A 16151-nucleotide genomic window follows, 5' to 3' on the forward strand; every position below is an offset into this window, starting at 1 on the left:
TAGCTCTTTAGCTTGACCCTTTAGAGCTGTATCTCACTGCATCTAATCTAGTTGTTATGAGGCTGGGTTTTGCTGATGGGTTTTTAGGGTTTCTTATGATAAATTCATTATATATCAGTTAGCTCTGTGACTCCTCTTGCTAAAAGCAGAGGCTGGAAGAACCAAAACTGGGATGTGGGAACCCAGAATTGAGTAGAGCCCGGGAGCCGCTCCGAGCTGGAATGGGTCTAGGAGCAGTGTGTGTTCAGTGTTTGTTCTTTGTGTTCTGTCCATGGCATCTCCCTCTCCACCCACATCGCCCTCTTTCTCCTTCACCTCGAGTAACCCCTTAGTTGTAGCTTTTGGCTGCTTCTCTGTGTTGCTATTGCACCCTCACTCCTGCTGGTGACTGCAGGCTGCCATCATTTGCTTTTTTTTTTTTTTCCATTTAATTTCAAACATACCATCAGTTTATTCTGAGCACACTCCATCCCAACTGCAGAGACGATGGCCATTAGATACCACCTGCACTTTTCTCTGCCAGATGAAACCGCCACTTTTATTTTCTGCTGCCTGTTTCTGTTTTTTCTAACGCATTAAAAGGAAATATTGGCTATTGTTATTAACGCCAGCACCCGTGCCCCCCTTCTCCCCCTTCCATGGCAAAACGCTGCATTTCCATCTGCCTCGGCTGGAGGCTGTCTGGAGAGAGCTCACCACGTAACTCCGACTCACCATCACTTCCATCATGCCTAAGGCCAGGAGGGCCCGACGGGCACAGCCCACGAGGCCACGCCAGCCCAAGAAAACAGAAAGAGGCAGACATCCCATCATACCACAGAATGTTAGCTGAGCTGCCTCGGCCTAGAAATCATCCGGAGACGCTGTCTCGGCCCCAGGTCCTGGAAAGGCCCGTAAGGCAGGTTGTGGGGCAAAGGCTGTTTGTTCGTGAAGGAGCGCTGACGCTGTGGGCTGTTTGTTGCAGGAGAAGCGGATCGTGTCCCTGGACTCTGCCAACACGCGGCTGATGAGTGCCCTGACGCAGGTGAAGGAGCGCTACAGCATGCAAGTCCGCAATGGCATCTCCCCCACCAACCCCACCAAGCTTTCCATCACGGAGAATGGTGAATTCAAAAACAGCAGCTGCTAACTGGGCAGACGCTGCCGGCCATCTTCCCAGGAGAAGGGCAGGAGGGAGCGGACTCGAGAAACTCCACCGACGGCCCCTCTTCCCCGCCAGGTTTACATGTTGCTGCTAATAAAAAGAAAATAAGAACGAACTCTGAACGGTGGGCTTTAATTCCCCACTCGAGGCCAGGAGAATCGGGCTCCCGAGAACAAGTCCTTCCATATCACTGTGTAAATAGGGGGAGCTCTGGGTCATGTACAGAAAACGCCAATGTAAAATACCAAAAGGAAGTGAATACTGTAGATTTTTTTTAATTATTGCTATTATTATTATTTTTTTTTTCCCTCTTGTTGAAAGCACTGCAGTCCTTGGAGAAGGAAGAGGGGAGTGTGAGTGCATGTGTGTTGTGGGTGAGAGAGCTGAGCTGTGGGTTACATTAGATAGTAGCTGTATATATCAGGCTGACTGATGCAAGTGCATGAATGGAGTGAAATAGCAGTGAAATGAATTCTGTAACAGAACTCATCCTCTGATTTTATCCCTCTCTTCTCTAGTTGTCCTTTATCCGAATGCCAACTCAATAGCAAATGTTTTAGCAAGAAAATTGGCTCTTGCTGGCTCCTGTACCCGCTTTTGGTGGGGCTCCAGCAAAAACCAAAATTCTGAGCAAGGTAAAATCTAGGGGCAGCAATCTTGTCTCCTTGCATTTGTACAGTCAAGCTTCCCAGCAAACAGACAGAGGGAATCTGCAGTTTTCAAGGTAGGATTCTTTTTACCCTCGTTGTAATGCAATTTGTATTTTCTGTTTTGGGAATTCACAGACCTGTAAATACTTTTTTTTTTTTTTTTTTTTTAAATAATTTCAATCCAGTCTTTACTTTGTGCACCATGCAGCGACACCCTGAGTTATTCCCTGCACTCCATCAGGAGCAACCAGGTCAATGTTCTGAGGAAAGGGCTAACCAAAGGGCGCCCGTGCCCAGCCAGTAGAGTTCTGTCTGCAAAACTTCAGTTTTCCTGGCAGATCTCTTCAACTCTGTCCTGTTCACTTGCACTGTTTCAGCCACCAGCTTAGTCAGTTTAGTTCCAGTTAAAGGCAAGAGCTTCCATTTCCACTGAAATTTGCCTTTCTCTGGATATTTTTAAGGGTTTTGTTTCAGAGTTCTTTACACTCTTATTTTTCTTAAGGAATTTTGACTTAGCTTTCATCTCTAATTATTTTCAGTTGCATTTCGTAGAAGCATATTTACAGGCTGTATGTCAGTGCGTGTATCATTACAAGTACAAAGTGACCTTCTCGTAGCAGACTGTCAGCTGGTAAGAGATAAACAACAAATGGCACAGTACTGTCAGTTCTCATGATTTCACGCCCCCATACTTACTTTGAGGTCCTCCTGGAAGACTGAAGTCAAGAGGTGTTTGGGTTATGGGTGCCCTGGGTGCCCTGGGTTATGTCTAGCAAAAAGGAACAAGCCAATGAGATGAATGTGGGGGTACCTGCCTGAAATTGTGTAGCCTGGGCCAAGGAGGAGGTCAGAGCTGATTATCCTTCCTGGCCTCAGTTTATGATTCTCTAGAATTGTACTACATTAAAAATGTAGAGGTTTCTAAGTCAGTTCCATAACTGCTTGAAATGGGCCCGCGTTGCCCTGAACATGAAGGACTGGCAATACAGAGGCTTCAAATTCAGTGGCTGTTGTGGAGTTTGTTTGTTGTTTGCAAATAAATTAATCTCTGTGGGCAAACTTGTAACACAGTTTGTAACACAGAACATTAACTGTTCTACCTTGGTTATGGTGAGTTGAGATGCTGAAGTTAAACACTGTCATACAAGTATGTTACATTTCTAACCATAGGTACATAGAGACCACATGCCCTGCACTGTAAGAAGGAAAATGCTTTCACTTACATCTGAAGGAGACCTGTCTGCAGTGAGTTGGGGTTTATCCTCAGTGCTCAGCTCTTTCCAATCGAAGCCTCTCTCTGCCTGCCAAATGTGACTTGGTCCTATAGGCCCAATGCATCCTTGTCCACTTCTTGGTGCTCAGTAGTGATTTCTTTTCAGTACTTTCAGGATTGTCTTCCTTCTCTGGGTCACCACTGACTCTGATTTGATCCTCCAAGTGTGCCCTTCCATTCTCTCTCCTTTCCTTCCTCCTCTGTGCATCACAGCCATAGGCACTCTATCCAGTGTCTTGTGAGTAGCTCTTTTACAAGAGCAACCCCTTTTTCAGTTGAGTATTTGTGTGTGATTTGCATCTCCCCTTTGCTGTGTGCTGTAATTTCACAGCTGTGTCCTGGGAAGTTTGTTCCCAAAAGTAGCCTTTGCAGGTAGACATGCGTATTGCTCATTTAACATGCAGTGCAGACCATAGGGGTGCTGTGTCACTGAGACAGAAGAGCAAGAAGTCACGTGAATGCATTGACTAGAGCAAGGCAGAAGCAGGTATGTTATTCTGACAGCATTTGTCTAACATGAATTTGAGAAATGCATTGCACCAGAACTCCCCACCTTTCCAGTCTTCCATCAGACATTGCTGCCTGAACCGTACGGTTCAGTGCTGTAGACTCCAAGAAATCCACTTTGGTTTCTGCAGAAAAATGCAATAGTGGCAACATTTTAGTCCTGGTTTCTATAGAGGGGAAATGATACCTGTTGATACATGAGCTATTTGGGGTGTATCATTCTGAATAATGTACCTTCTTGTGTGCATTTCTTAAGCTTATGGACTGGGAAGAGCTGCTGTTCTGAAAGAATGTGACCCATGCTATCATCCTCGCAGCTTGTTGCTATTCAATTCTATTTCTTTTAATTGCTATTAATTCAATTTCTACCCCAAAGTGCAAAATGTACTCCTCTATCTCCTTGTACAGAGGAGAAGCTGCCCGTTGGCCCGAAAGGGGGTGAAGGTTGTGGACTCGCAATGCTGCAAACTGAAATTGATGAGCTACAGTACAAAATGTTATGTTCCTGAGTTCTGCAGGCAGCTGTCTCTCCTAATTTGTCACCAAGCAGCTTTCTAGAGAAATTTTAAGCTACTTTAAGCTGACAGTATGTGAAAATGCCAGCTTCTGTTCTGTCCGGTCTGATAAAATTCAAGTGGTACTGAACCACGTGGCAGCCAAAAAGCTCTGCCTCTTTTGAAACAAGAACCCTACCTGGCCCCATCTCATTCTTTCTGTGACTAACAGCCAGTGGGTCTCTGCAGCAATAAGTGAGAAGGTAAACAGTGGAAAAATGTGAGTGGAAAAATGATAAGCATTATAGACTGTGGTTCATACATCCAGCAAATTGATCAGGCTTTGCTAATGCTATTGCGAGCAACTGCTGCTGTCATTTAGAAACAGCTAAGTAATAAAATGTAATAAGCTGTCAGAGTAATACTCCTGTATTTCTAGGTGTGGGGCAGGAAAGCTTCCCATCTCAGTCCTTGTTGGCCATCACTCATTGCTGTTCTAGGACACTTCCCAGACCACAGAGCCACTCAGAACGGAGCAAGCACAGCCATGTCCTGTGAATGCCCGTTCTTTGCAGCTCAAGGAGTTCTCACCTTTTTGTAAGGGAAATAGGCACAGTTCACATCCAGAAGTACCAGTTGTGATATCCCTGGTGCGTTGGAAATGGGCAGCTACATGTCAAAGCACAGATTCACACAGCTCCTCTTCTTACAGCTTTTATTTGCAGTGGAATAAATTTAAGCAGATCCAGAGCAGCATGGAAAGGGATGTGTATGCTTTCCAGTTAGAGAATATGAAGGGTGACAGTCATAAATTCTGTGTCCGTCCATCAGAGAAATGGATTTTACTCTCTGTTCTTGCAGTTGCTTTGGGTTGGCTTAGGCTTTTTTTTTTTTTCCACCATATATTAATTTCATGTTTTAATGCTTTCTTTAACCACCAGCTTTTAACTTCATCTGCAAACTCAATGATTGAAGTCAGTCGGTTTTATAGCAGTGCCTGTGGAGTGTGCCAGCAGTGTCTGTGTGCTCAGATTGCCGTGTGTGTATGAATTCTGCTTGTGTTCTGCAAAATGTCTGTGTCGTTTCTGGAGAACAAGTCCTGTCTGAGTTGAACCATTCAGTGTAAGTAATAATAAAATCTTGCATTAGCGTGGTCAGCCACAGGTATCCAGCTGAGCATGACAGAGCAAAAGGGTTAAATTTAGGCTGATGCTCTGGGGTGTTTCCTTCCCTACAGTCAGCTGGCTCCCAGGAGAGAGAGCTTATCATTGCAGGTCATGGCTGCCAGGAATCCTACCTGTAAAAATAGATTTTCTGTCTCAAGGGCCTTAATAAGAATGTTATTACACAGAACTGTTTTGCAATGATAGCTCTAAATAATTTATTTTTTATTTTGACAAAGTACACCTTAAGAAGTAATAAACTTGTTTTTTCAAGCCGTATTTTTATGCTAGTAGCACTGGACTGTTTGGTCTCTGAGATCCATTTCTGCATTTCATTGCCTGGGTTTGTTCTAAAGAAGATTTATTTTTGTTCTGTGAATAATTTTTGAAGGTTCTTGTAATATGTACAGATATAGATACATTTGAGGTCTTTTATTGATATTCCTACAAAGAATACAAATAAACTTTAACTTTAAACAGTTTGGACTCAGTAAACATGTGCTGCTTTCAAGTTCTGCTCTTCGTGTGCCACCCACTGCCAGGAAGCAGCTGGTGCTGCAGAGGGAGAGAGCGACAGGCTGTGGAGACGTGGAGAATCGCTCTGCTTCTCTGGGGCACGGGGTTTTTGTGTGCAATAGGAAGCAGTGAAAAGAGTTACTGGAGTTAATTAATGTGTTTCTGCCTCTCCGACTGGCAATGTGAATGTGATCAGCCCTACTTCTTTTCTTGCTCAATCCCTGTTTTCCAGGTGGCCGTGCACCAGCCCAAAGCTGCAGGCATACAGAGGAACGTTTAGTCACAGGTTTCATGTCAGGTGCTGGATTTATCCTTTCATTTGTATGTGAAATTTTGTTATAGTAGGAGAAAAAAAGACCATTATTGAATGTAAAATCTGCAAATCTATTACTGCTAGTAATTTTAATGGTGTTTTTTACACGCTGCTCTGTTTTTCCATAGCTTTTCAGCCTGCAAAACACACACACAGACAACTTCTATCTGCTCCTGTCTACCTCCACCCTGGCCCTGCACTTTGTTCCGTTTGAGTCCCCTACATGTTCTGCCTTGTTTGTGCTTAGGCTGTAAGTTTTTCATGGCAAGGGTTGTCTCCTGCATGTTGGTACAGAACCCAAGCATGCTTCTGGGCATGAGGGCAGCACAAACAACATCACTGAAGAAGATGCATCTGTAAATTCCCACACCCATGTCCTGTCCATGTTGTCAGCATTCACCCAGGAGTTTCCTGCTTTCCTGTGGCCATTCCAAGCAGTGCCCCACAAGGGAAGGCAGGTCCAGCTGCCAAGATGTGGACAGACAAACAGAGGCCCGTGAGGCAAGGGGTATGATGGGATGTAGACTTGGTGTGGGGCTGTCATTCAGTATTCAGATGGGGGAGCTGAAAATCTAACTGGGAGAGGGATGAGCAGAGAAAGGCAGGGCTAGGAGGAGGGATGAGGGTGTGCTGGATGAAGCAGGGGAAGGAAGCTGAAGGAGAGCAGGAGCACTGTACAAGGAGTTGGGATGGCACTAGGAAAACACAACCAAAGCTATAGGAAGTCCAGGCTTTTCTGTGTCTGTCCCAACGTAATTGAAAGAAGTGTTGCATCCTTCTTTGTGTGTTTGATTCTGATTTGCCTTGGATGTACTCCATACTTCCACTGTGCAAATCTCCTTTATGTAATTGTGCAAATTCTTCACTCATTTCTAGATGTTCTGGACAACACGTGGGGTTCTGCAGCACTCCTGTAGTTCACCTGCTCCAGTTGGGAGATTCTTCTGAAGAAACTCCCCCCTAAGCCTCCTCCTGCCTGAAGGATGCAAGTGTGAAACCTTTGATGATGATTTCCTATGTGCAAGAAATGTGTGCTGCTGCTTTAAGTAAGCAGCAGCTGCTGTTTAAATCCATTAGCAGGTGGAATACCAATTTGCTTACGCTGAGATAATTAGTCTCATGAGAAGAGAGTCCTTACTCTTACTACAACCCATCTCGCATTGCCATCCTTCACCTTTCTCATAGTCCCACAGATTAAATGTCCTTATGTCTCCAGAAGGTGTATTAAATTCCTGCTTTTTGCTCTTCGAGGTGGATCAAATAGCTTGCTTGTAGACATGAAGCCTGGCTCCCCTCAGTTCTTCTTGTGGGAGAATGAATACCTTGTCTGTACTGAGCTCCATGGGAACATGTAATCTGCTGATGCAACTGGAAATGTGAGTTCTGTGGACCTGAATCCACTTTCCAGTATACTGAGTCAGCCCAGCTCAACAGCAGAGCAGCTTTGGCTGAAGGAGAGAAATTACTATCAATACTGCAGGCTCCAGTGTAGCTGGCAGGAGCAGGGCCCTCAGTACAGAGGTTCTCCACACCTCTAGGTTCTTCTAGCTTTGTTGTATGACCTTAAGGGCAGTCGACTTAATAATGGGGAGAAAGGGATCTTGAGGGGCAAATACCTGGTGTTGGCACTGCCAGTGAAGAATGATGATGACAGAAGCTAATGCAGAATGAAACACGAGCTGTACAGAGATGAATAGTGCTTCTCGTTCCTCCTCTCTGCTCTCCAGGCATCTGCTTGCAGCAAGATACCGATGTTGAAAGCAGTTCTTATTTGCTTGGCAAGCAGGAAGTCCTGCTTGCAGTGAAGGAGGAAGAGCTACAGCTAAGTGGTAGCTGCATTTATTCATCCTGGACCCTACCTGAAAACAGTTCATGCACTGTTACTGTAGGAGTGGCTGTTACGTTGTGATGGGAGGGATGTTTTGCCTCCCTAAGCCCACTACTCTTTTATATTCTCACAGTTTTTAGAATCACATGGGATAAAATCAATTTTTGGAATTATGGACTCACTGTATTTGCAAACAGATAACACCAAGGCATGTAATCAAACAATTGCTGAGAGTCACACAGCTCATGAAATCTCCTGATCTGGAACACAGTGCTAGGGGAAGGAGGGGAGATTCGCTGGTTGCTGTTTTCTCTCTCTTAGAGGGTGAGCTTTCCTGCTGGAGCCTCAGGCACTGCTCCCCTGCTTGGCAGCTGGCTGGGCTGACACCCTGTGCGCATTCAGCAGCTGACTGCTGTGCATAAAGTCAATTTGCAGAGCCAGCGTTGTCTCTGTAAGGAAGAATTGTCCTTAGAGGGACAGTAGCCAGGAATGTCCGGTAAAAAGCTGCTTTGTAAAGGCTTTTTAAAGGTGATGGGTGGATTTCAGTTCTCTTTTGTCGGGGAATTAACTTCTGCTTCCGACTTCACTGGAATACCTGGGAGCACCAGCAGCATCCCCTTTGGCCCCACAGTGCACACAAACTTGTACCTCTGAACACGCGTGCCTTTTTCCCTTTATCTCACGTGTGGTTAAACAGTCCGTGTTCACTGTTCAAAGCTTTGCTCTCCAGTAGAATCTCAGCATGTGCTGGTTCCTTTAGCACTTTCAAAGGCCTCTTTTCAGGACTCCCCTGAAGGGAAAGGCAATGAAAGATGAGAACTGATATCCTTTCTCCTGTTGGCACCAGAAACCACCACAAACTGCTGTTTTATGTGGCTGGATGTCTTTCAGGCTCAGGAATCATTGAAGAACTCGGATCAGATCAGAACTCTTATAACTGGGATTAAGCGGAGGGCTCTCTTTCAGATTTTTCTCCATCACTGGGAAACTGTGAACGGTAGTTCCCTGCTATGCCAAGATCTGTGCTTTATAGGGCTGTGTTTAAAAAGTCATTGCTACAGCAACCAATAAAGCTAGAAAATCTTATAAAGCATGCAGCATCTCTTTTGGGATTGATTGAAGGGCAGAGAAATTGCTGCTCCCTCAATAACATGGGTGGCTTTTTGTGGGCTTTTTCTTTTCTTGAAAGAAATCCATTCCCTGTGGGCAGATTCCAGATCGTGGCTTTGGTAAAATACAGAGCTGAAAAAGGAAAGTCCATCTGCCCCAACTGCTGACTTGACAACTGTGATGCTGGAGTAAGCTGCCTTCCTAAAATGGAGAGAGAGAAGGAGGCAATGTGCTGGGTCCCTTTTGCTGTTCAATACTGCATGCACAGGAATGCTCTGTTCAATCACGGCTGACGTGTTTTTATGAGACTTCTGCCAATGCGTTGGTGGTCTAACAGCTGCCAGGAAATTTTCCTGAAGGGCTAGATTGTGTTTTTTTGCCATAATGACTGTCCCCTAGAGAGTTAGCATAATATCACAAACATTAATGCTCCCACCTGTATGCAAAGCATTTCCTGTTCTGGTTAGTGACAGAAGCTGAGCGTTAGCACAGCTCCCGTGTTTGCTGCTAGCATGTATCAGAGTGAGGAGCGAGCATCAGTTATCCCAGAGATGAGAAATCCTGGGTTAAAAGCCATTTAAGGTTACGTTGCTGGCATTGGTTTTTCAAGTGCAGTTAGAAACTACTAAAGTTATCTCATTAGCCACTAATTGCTGGGACCCCAAATGTAAATTACAGTCATTCCTACAAGGAGCTGGGTGGCAGTCCCAGCTCCAGGCATGGCTTTGCCTGTGGGTAACAAACAGGATTTTCAAAGGCAAGAATAGAAAATAAGACTGCACCCAGAGGAGCCATTGTGTTACCATGCTGGTACAGATTTATTCTCTCTAACTGGGACAAGCCTGTGGGATGTATGTCATTCTCTCATATGTAACCTTCTGCTTTGGGTTTTTTTTTTCCCCTTTTTAGCCTTTTTCTTACCCTAAACAATTACAATGGCTTTTGCTTCAGTTATGTGATTTGTAATTTGGCATAAAGGTAGTAGGGCTGGCTGTGGGATTATCAGGCTGTCAGCAGATCTCTACTTCAGGTTGTGACCCCACCAACGCAAAGCGGGATGCAATGAAATAGTTTGAAATTTTACAGTGAAGATTTTATACCATCCAGGACAGTTGCAGATGTCTGTGGTCACGTGCAGGATGGGCTTGGTGATAAGGGCAGCTCTGGTGGACTCATCCAAATGGCAGCTTGGAGGTCTCAGATCAGCTGATCGTGAATGTGGAGGAGTCCAACGATGTTACATCTGCTCTACTTACAGCTGGCTCAGTGCAGTTCATGGCAAGCTGGCTGCCCTTTCTTGGGGAAAGGTCGCCCCAGCATCTGGAGGGAAGAAATCTTGGGCCTATGATTTCAGCCTAGCTGTGGTTCCTCCTTGGGAGAGTTGGCATTATCGTCACTAAGACTGCACACAGCTTCCACAATATTTCATTTAGTTTTGGTCTCTAAATACTGAAATAATGACTGTTTGAGTACACACTGTACTGGTACCAGGCTACGTGGCCGTTCTTCTCTGATTTTTCCAGGTTCCAACTGCATTTTTTGGCTTAGAAGAGCCACATCTATCCAAAGGGCTCCTCCTAGAATGAGTTTTGAATGAATTTGATAAATGAATCCTACACATGACAGGAACATGCTCATTGCTACCAGTGTTTCTTTAACCACTGCTCCTTTATCAGCAAGAAAAACAGGTATGTTGAGTATCTTGGGTAAATACACTTGTGCAGAAGCTACAGGAGTACAAGTGTTATCAGCAAGCTGGTTCAGGGAAAACATTTGCAGTGCAGTATGCTAGGAATTGCTGTCAGTAATGCTCATCTTTCCTGAAAGCCTCGGGCCATTTCTGCTAATTTACTCCCATCCTCTCTTTGACAATATTGAGATATGTCATTGTGACAAAGTCCACACAGACTTCCCACACAAGTTGTCCACTAATTTATGTCTCACTGAAGTGCTGGGAACACAGAAAGCAGACAAAGCAGATGCTGACTTGCTAAATAGCAAATCTCTCACTCGGTTAGTCTAAAATGCTTTTATCTGATAGAATTGATATTTATTAGAGAAAATAGTTAGCGATTAATAGCTATACAGTAGTATACTGATGTTGTAAATAAATAGCTTAAAATGAAGAGTGCATGCACAGCAACAGTAACCAGCTTTCCTCATTTCAACATGGGTGAGTCCTAAGCTGGACAAGCCATGCTCGGATTTTCAGTCCTTGCTCACATGGAGAGCAAAATAAGCCTGTGGCAGCAGAAAGTTTTTGTTGAAAAGTCCATCTAGTAGGAACTATGATGAAGGATAGAAGGATAGTTAGGCTGTCAAACAACTGCCATATAGTGCCCTGCTTTTCATTTGTTCTGAATTTGGGCAGGACTCAGACAGGCTCGCTGGGAATCAACACGTACCTGATGCCCAAACTGGCCTCCTTTCTTGTATCCTTTCCTCCAACCTGAAATCTGCTCCCAAGCTCTCTAATGATGTTTGAGGAGATATCCTCCAAATAAGAACAATGGAAGATGGTGAACTGCTAGGGAAAAGATGCAAAGAAATGTAGACCCTAAGTGATACATTTCAAAATGAACAAATAAAAAAAAAATTGTTAGTGGATCTTCTCAAAAAGAGGAAGGCAGAGCAGGAAAAAGCCAGAGTAGGTATCTAATGAAGAAGAAAAATTTTCTTGCTCTTTGGAGGTGAAGGAAAGTGACAGCCACAGATCACATTCCCAGTCCTGAAGTTCAGACAGAACTGAGGTGTAATAAAACACTGCACTGCTGCAGGCAGCAAGGAGAGCATCAGGAATCTTTAATCTCTGCTTCATATCAGCAAGGAGGGATTCTGAGCGGAGCTGAAAACTGGGAAAATGGATGAAATAGCTGCTCTCTGGCACAGGCACGCTTGCTGGGCTGGAGAGTTGACTAACAAGTGTAACAGCATTTGTCCCAGGAGTGCAACCTACCTCCTTGTACTGGGCCTTTGGAACTCAGGAAAAAAGTTTTCAAGACTTGAGAGGTAGAATAGATGGTAATACTTGAGTCTGTAGCCTCCAGGCACTGTATTTCTGAGGGTTTATTGTGTTCTTTTGCACGTATCCTCATTTCCTGTGGCACGTTTCCAACCCAACAAACGAGTTACGGATCAAACATTGAGACTCTCAGTAAAAACTGTGTTTCTGTGGACAGGGAGTGGCTACATCTCTTGTTAGGAAGGTGGGGTCTTTCCATGTAATGAGATGCAGTAGATCTATCTAGCAGAGTTTTGGACAAATATGGGATAGCCTGGAATGCTATTCCTAAAAACAAAGATCAGAAGATTCTCCCAGATTGCAAGGTAAGAGTCTGTCTGAAAAGGGAAGTAGTTGATTGTGCTGAAACGTGATCTGCAGTTCTGCAATCTTGTTTGATGTTTCTTTTGACCTCAGTACAAACAGCATATGTGCTAATTTGGGAGCCATCTTCAAACACAGGAGGCCCAGAATATCCTGCAAAGTTAACTGAGTGACTTTAAAGTCTGGGATGAAAAGAACAATGGCTCAAGTGGGGAAAAGGAAGTAAACCACTAAAAGCAGATATGGAAAGAAGAATCTAATTGGGCTTGCATGGTGTAATTCACTGCATAGAAATGCTTGATGGAATCTGCCTTGGCCTCTCAGGTAGACAAACAGTGGGCTTAGCAATCAGCGTTGTTCTGTTTGCAACCATGCAAACCATTCTGGAGCCATGTGAACACTGAGCAATTTGCATCTCCTTTGCAGGGATGGAAGTAATTTGTAACCCGTATCAGGTATTTTAGCTTATCCCACATGACTAAAATACACAGAAATGCTAAGAAGAATGGGAGCTGTGTTGTCACGTGGGCTGAGTTATTTACTCACCGGAAACAAGGCTGGAATGGAGATTGTTTTTGTGCCACCTTGGCAATATCTTTGGGGGATGAGCTGCTGGAGGGGAGCTCTGCGGAAAGGGACCTGGGTGTCCTGGTGGATGACAGGTTGGCCATGAGCCAGCAGTGTGCCCTTGTGGCCAAAAAGGCCAATGGCTTACTGGGGTGCATTAAAAAGAGCGTGGCCAGCAGGTCAAAGGAGGTGATCCTCCCCCTCTACTCTGCCCTGGTAAGACCTCATCTGGAGTACTGCGTCCAGTTCTGGGCTCTCCAGTACAAAAAAGACAGGGATCTCTTGGGAAGAGTCCAGCGGAGGGCCACGAAGATGGTGAAGGCCTGGAGCATCTCCCCTATGAGGAAAGGCTGAGTGAACTGGGTCTGTTCAGCCTTGAGAAAAGAAGACTGAGAGGGGACCTGATCCAGGTCTATAAATATCTAAGGTGTGGGGGGCAGAATGGCGAGGCCGGACTGTTTTCAGTGGTGAGTGGAGACAGGACAAGGGGAAATGGCTGGAAACTGCAGCATAGGAAGTTCTGCACAAATGTGCACAAGAACTTCTTTACAGTGAGGTGACGGAGCACTGGAACAGGCTGCCCAGGGAGGTGGTGGAGTCTCCTTCTCTGGAGATGTTCAAGACCTGCCTGGATGCCTACCTGTGCGACCTGCTGTAGGGAACCTGCTTTGGCAGGGGGGTTGGACTCGATCTCTGGAGGTCCCTTCCAACCCCTACAATTCTGTGATTCTGTGATTCTGTGATCTTGGAGAGTGCTAATTGTCTGGGGAATGATCATCAGCTTATTTCAGTGAGTTACAGTGCACCATCCTGCAAAGACTGCCTTCTGCAGCTCCATTCAAAGTGTGTGCTGGGCAAGCATCTCAAAAACATTCCTGAATTAAGTTTATCTGCATCTGAAGATTTCAAAAGTGTGTTCCCAGCAGAGACTTTGTGGGGCTTACCGTTACGCTGAGCTACGACTTAGGCCTTTCACATAGGACTCGGCCACATTCCCTGTCTCTCTCCTGATGTACCTACTTTGCCAGGAACAGAAAATCAGCGCAGTAGCAAAACTTGCTCATGAATGCATTCTGCAAACTGCAGAGGTGAGAAATTAGGTAAGATGTGCACTTTCCTGATTCCCAGCCTTTCCTACCAGCCTCTTTCCTGATGTGCACATCTCTGGAGTCAGAAGAGCCCCCTGCAGAGATGAATGCCAATGACAATAGTGCTATCAAATCCCCGGAGCTGAGCTCTGACTGAAGCATTAGTGGCTTTAAAGCACAAAATTACCATAGTCATCAGAGCATGAAGATTTCTGAGATGATGTGGATAAATCCAAAGGGTCCTTGCAGTCTGGTACAGAGCTTCAGCCATAATGAGCTGAAGTCCCAGTTACATTTAATTCAGTAGAAAGTTAGAGAAAGCTGTAATGTTCTCTCTAAAACAATAAAAGCATTTCTGCCTATGTAGTCTTCCCATTTTCTCAGCAAAGTATTCACTGCTAAGTGAAGCTTTAACAGGCTTCATTGCTCTGTTTTACAGTGCGAGAAACTGAGTCAAGGAGGCAATAAGACCTGCACAGTGCTGCACAGCAAGTCCCTGACTCCTTCATTGGCTCTGTGCCTCATCCGTGTTCCCAAACATCCCAGCTACAACCTAATGTCCTTCTGTGATAGAAGCTGTGGCCTGATCCAAGGCTTGTTTCCAGAAGTGGTGCTCTGATTGTGATGGGCATCACACTGAGTAATGCAGTGATCCAGAAACAACAGCCATTGTCCCATCTTCTTTCCATGCCATATTTTTAGAGTGCATAGTCTCAGCCTCTGTACTTTAGAGATAATTTAGGCAGAATATAGAGAGCCTGTAACCATGGAAGATTTTGAATGATTACCTCTTGTTTGCTCTTAATTCACGAATCCACAAAATAGGGCAAAAATCTTGAAAAGTCTGAGACGTTTATTCCTTTTACCCAAGGCAAAATGTAAATGTTCAACTTCCCAGTGTAAATCTAGCTTAATAACTTTTCCAGATAATAAAATGGTTTCAAAGTTACAAGATCTTAGTGGGGACTGTATCGGTTTTATGCGCAGCTTATGATTCGGTATTGGCTGTCTTCAAAGATTACTGTTTGTGCAATGTCAGACAAGTCACCATCACCTCTACTGGTATGTGGAAAGTGGGAAAATCTCCTGTCAGTAACAGCTCCTCCATCCCCTAAAGCTACACTTTTAATGCTTTGACCTGTATCCCATTATCTCTGCACAGATACTACTTTTGTTTACCTGCCACGTTCTTGCCCTGCAGGCCAGTTTTACCGCAATGCTCCTCAACAGTGCAGCCTTCAAGTGCAATTTCAGTGCACTGTAGTAATTATGTTTGAAGGTTAATGTTTCATGAAAATATCTCAAAAGCATTTCTGCCCCTCAGCTTTACTGCTAACTTTGGTAACAGCCTGCTTTTCTTTCTTGCTTGTTTGTTGTGACCTAATAGTAACGTGCCTGACAGCTTAATGCCTGTTTTATCCAGGGCTTAATCGACCTGGTGGAACTTAAGTGAAATATGAACTGTAGTTTTGGTCATCGTTGGAAGGTGACAGGCTTTTTCTCCCTGAAAAAAATATCTGAGTATTACAGGAGTGTTTGGAGCTGTGTCATCAGGCTGCATTTGGCCAAGATTTGGCCAAGATCCCCCAGCACAAGGAGGACATGGAGCTGTTGGTGCAAGTCCAGAGGGCCACAAAGATGCTCAGAGGGCTGGGGCATCTTCCCTACCGGGATAGACTGAGAGAGCTGGGGTTCTTCAGCCTGGAGAACAGGAGGCTCCAAGGAGACCTTATAGCAACCTTCCAGCACCTGAAGGAGCCTACAGTAAAGCTGGGAGGGACATTTTATAAGGCCGGGTAGCGATAGAACAAGGGGAAGTGGTTTTAAGCTGAAAGAGGGTAGAGTTAGACTAGGTATTAGGAAGAAAGTCCTAAGGAACAGGTTGCCCAGTGAGGTTGTGGATGCTCCTTCCCTGGAAGCATTCAAGACCAGGCTGGATGGGGCTGTGAGCAACCTGGTCTGGTGGGAGGTGTCCCTGTCTACAGTAGGGGGGGGTGGAACTAGATGGTCTTAAAGGTTCCTTCCAACCCAAACCGTTCTATGGTTTAATCAAAGTCCAGAAATAAGGGGCCTGGGCTACAGACAAGAGCAGAAGACAAAATATTTGTCATCTTCTGGCTTTGCTTTATGCTTATAGGAAAGGAAAATCGGGGGGGGGGGGGGGGGGGGGGGG

At 45.0% G+C, this 16151-nt stretch overlaps 1 protein-coding gene across 1 annotated transcript in view; it reads left to right on the top strand.

The window, feature by feature from the left end:
- Positions 1-5710, top strand: part of LOC122180995 (ras GTPase-activating protein nGAP-like) — a 153632-nt gene extending 147922 nt beyond the window's left edge. Inside the window, 1 exon segment of the mRNA XM_042873056.1 lies at positions 965-5710. Coding sequence (XP_042728990.1) covers positions 965-1129 — 165 coding nt within the window. The 3' untranslated portion in view covers positions 1130-5710.
- The last annotated feature ends 10441 nt before the right edge of the window (positions 5711-16151 follow it).

Source organism: Lagopus leucura, unplaced genomic scaffold, assembly GCF_019238085.1.
Source record: "Lagopus leucura isolate 7727_CA_CO unplaced genomic scaffold, USGS_WTPT01 Super-Scaffold_100009, whole genome shotgun sequence".
In the NCBI taxonomy this organism is placed as follows: Eukaryota; Metazoa; Chordata; class Aves; order Galliformes; family Phasianidae; genus Lagopus; species Lagopus leucura.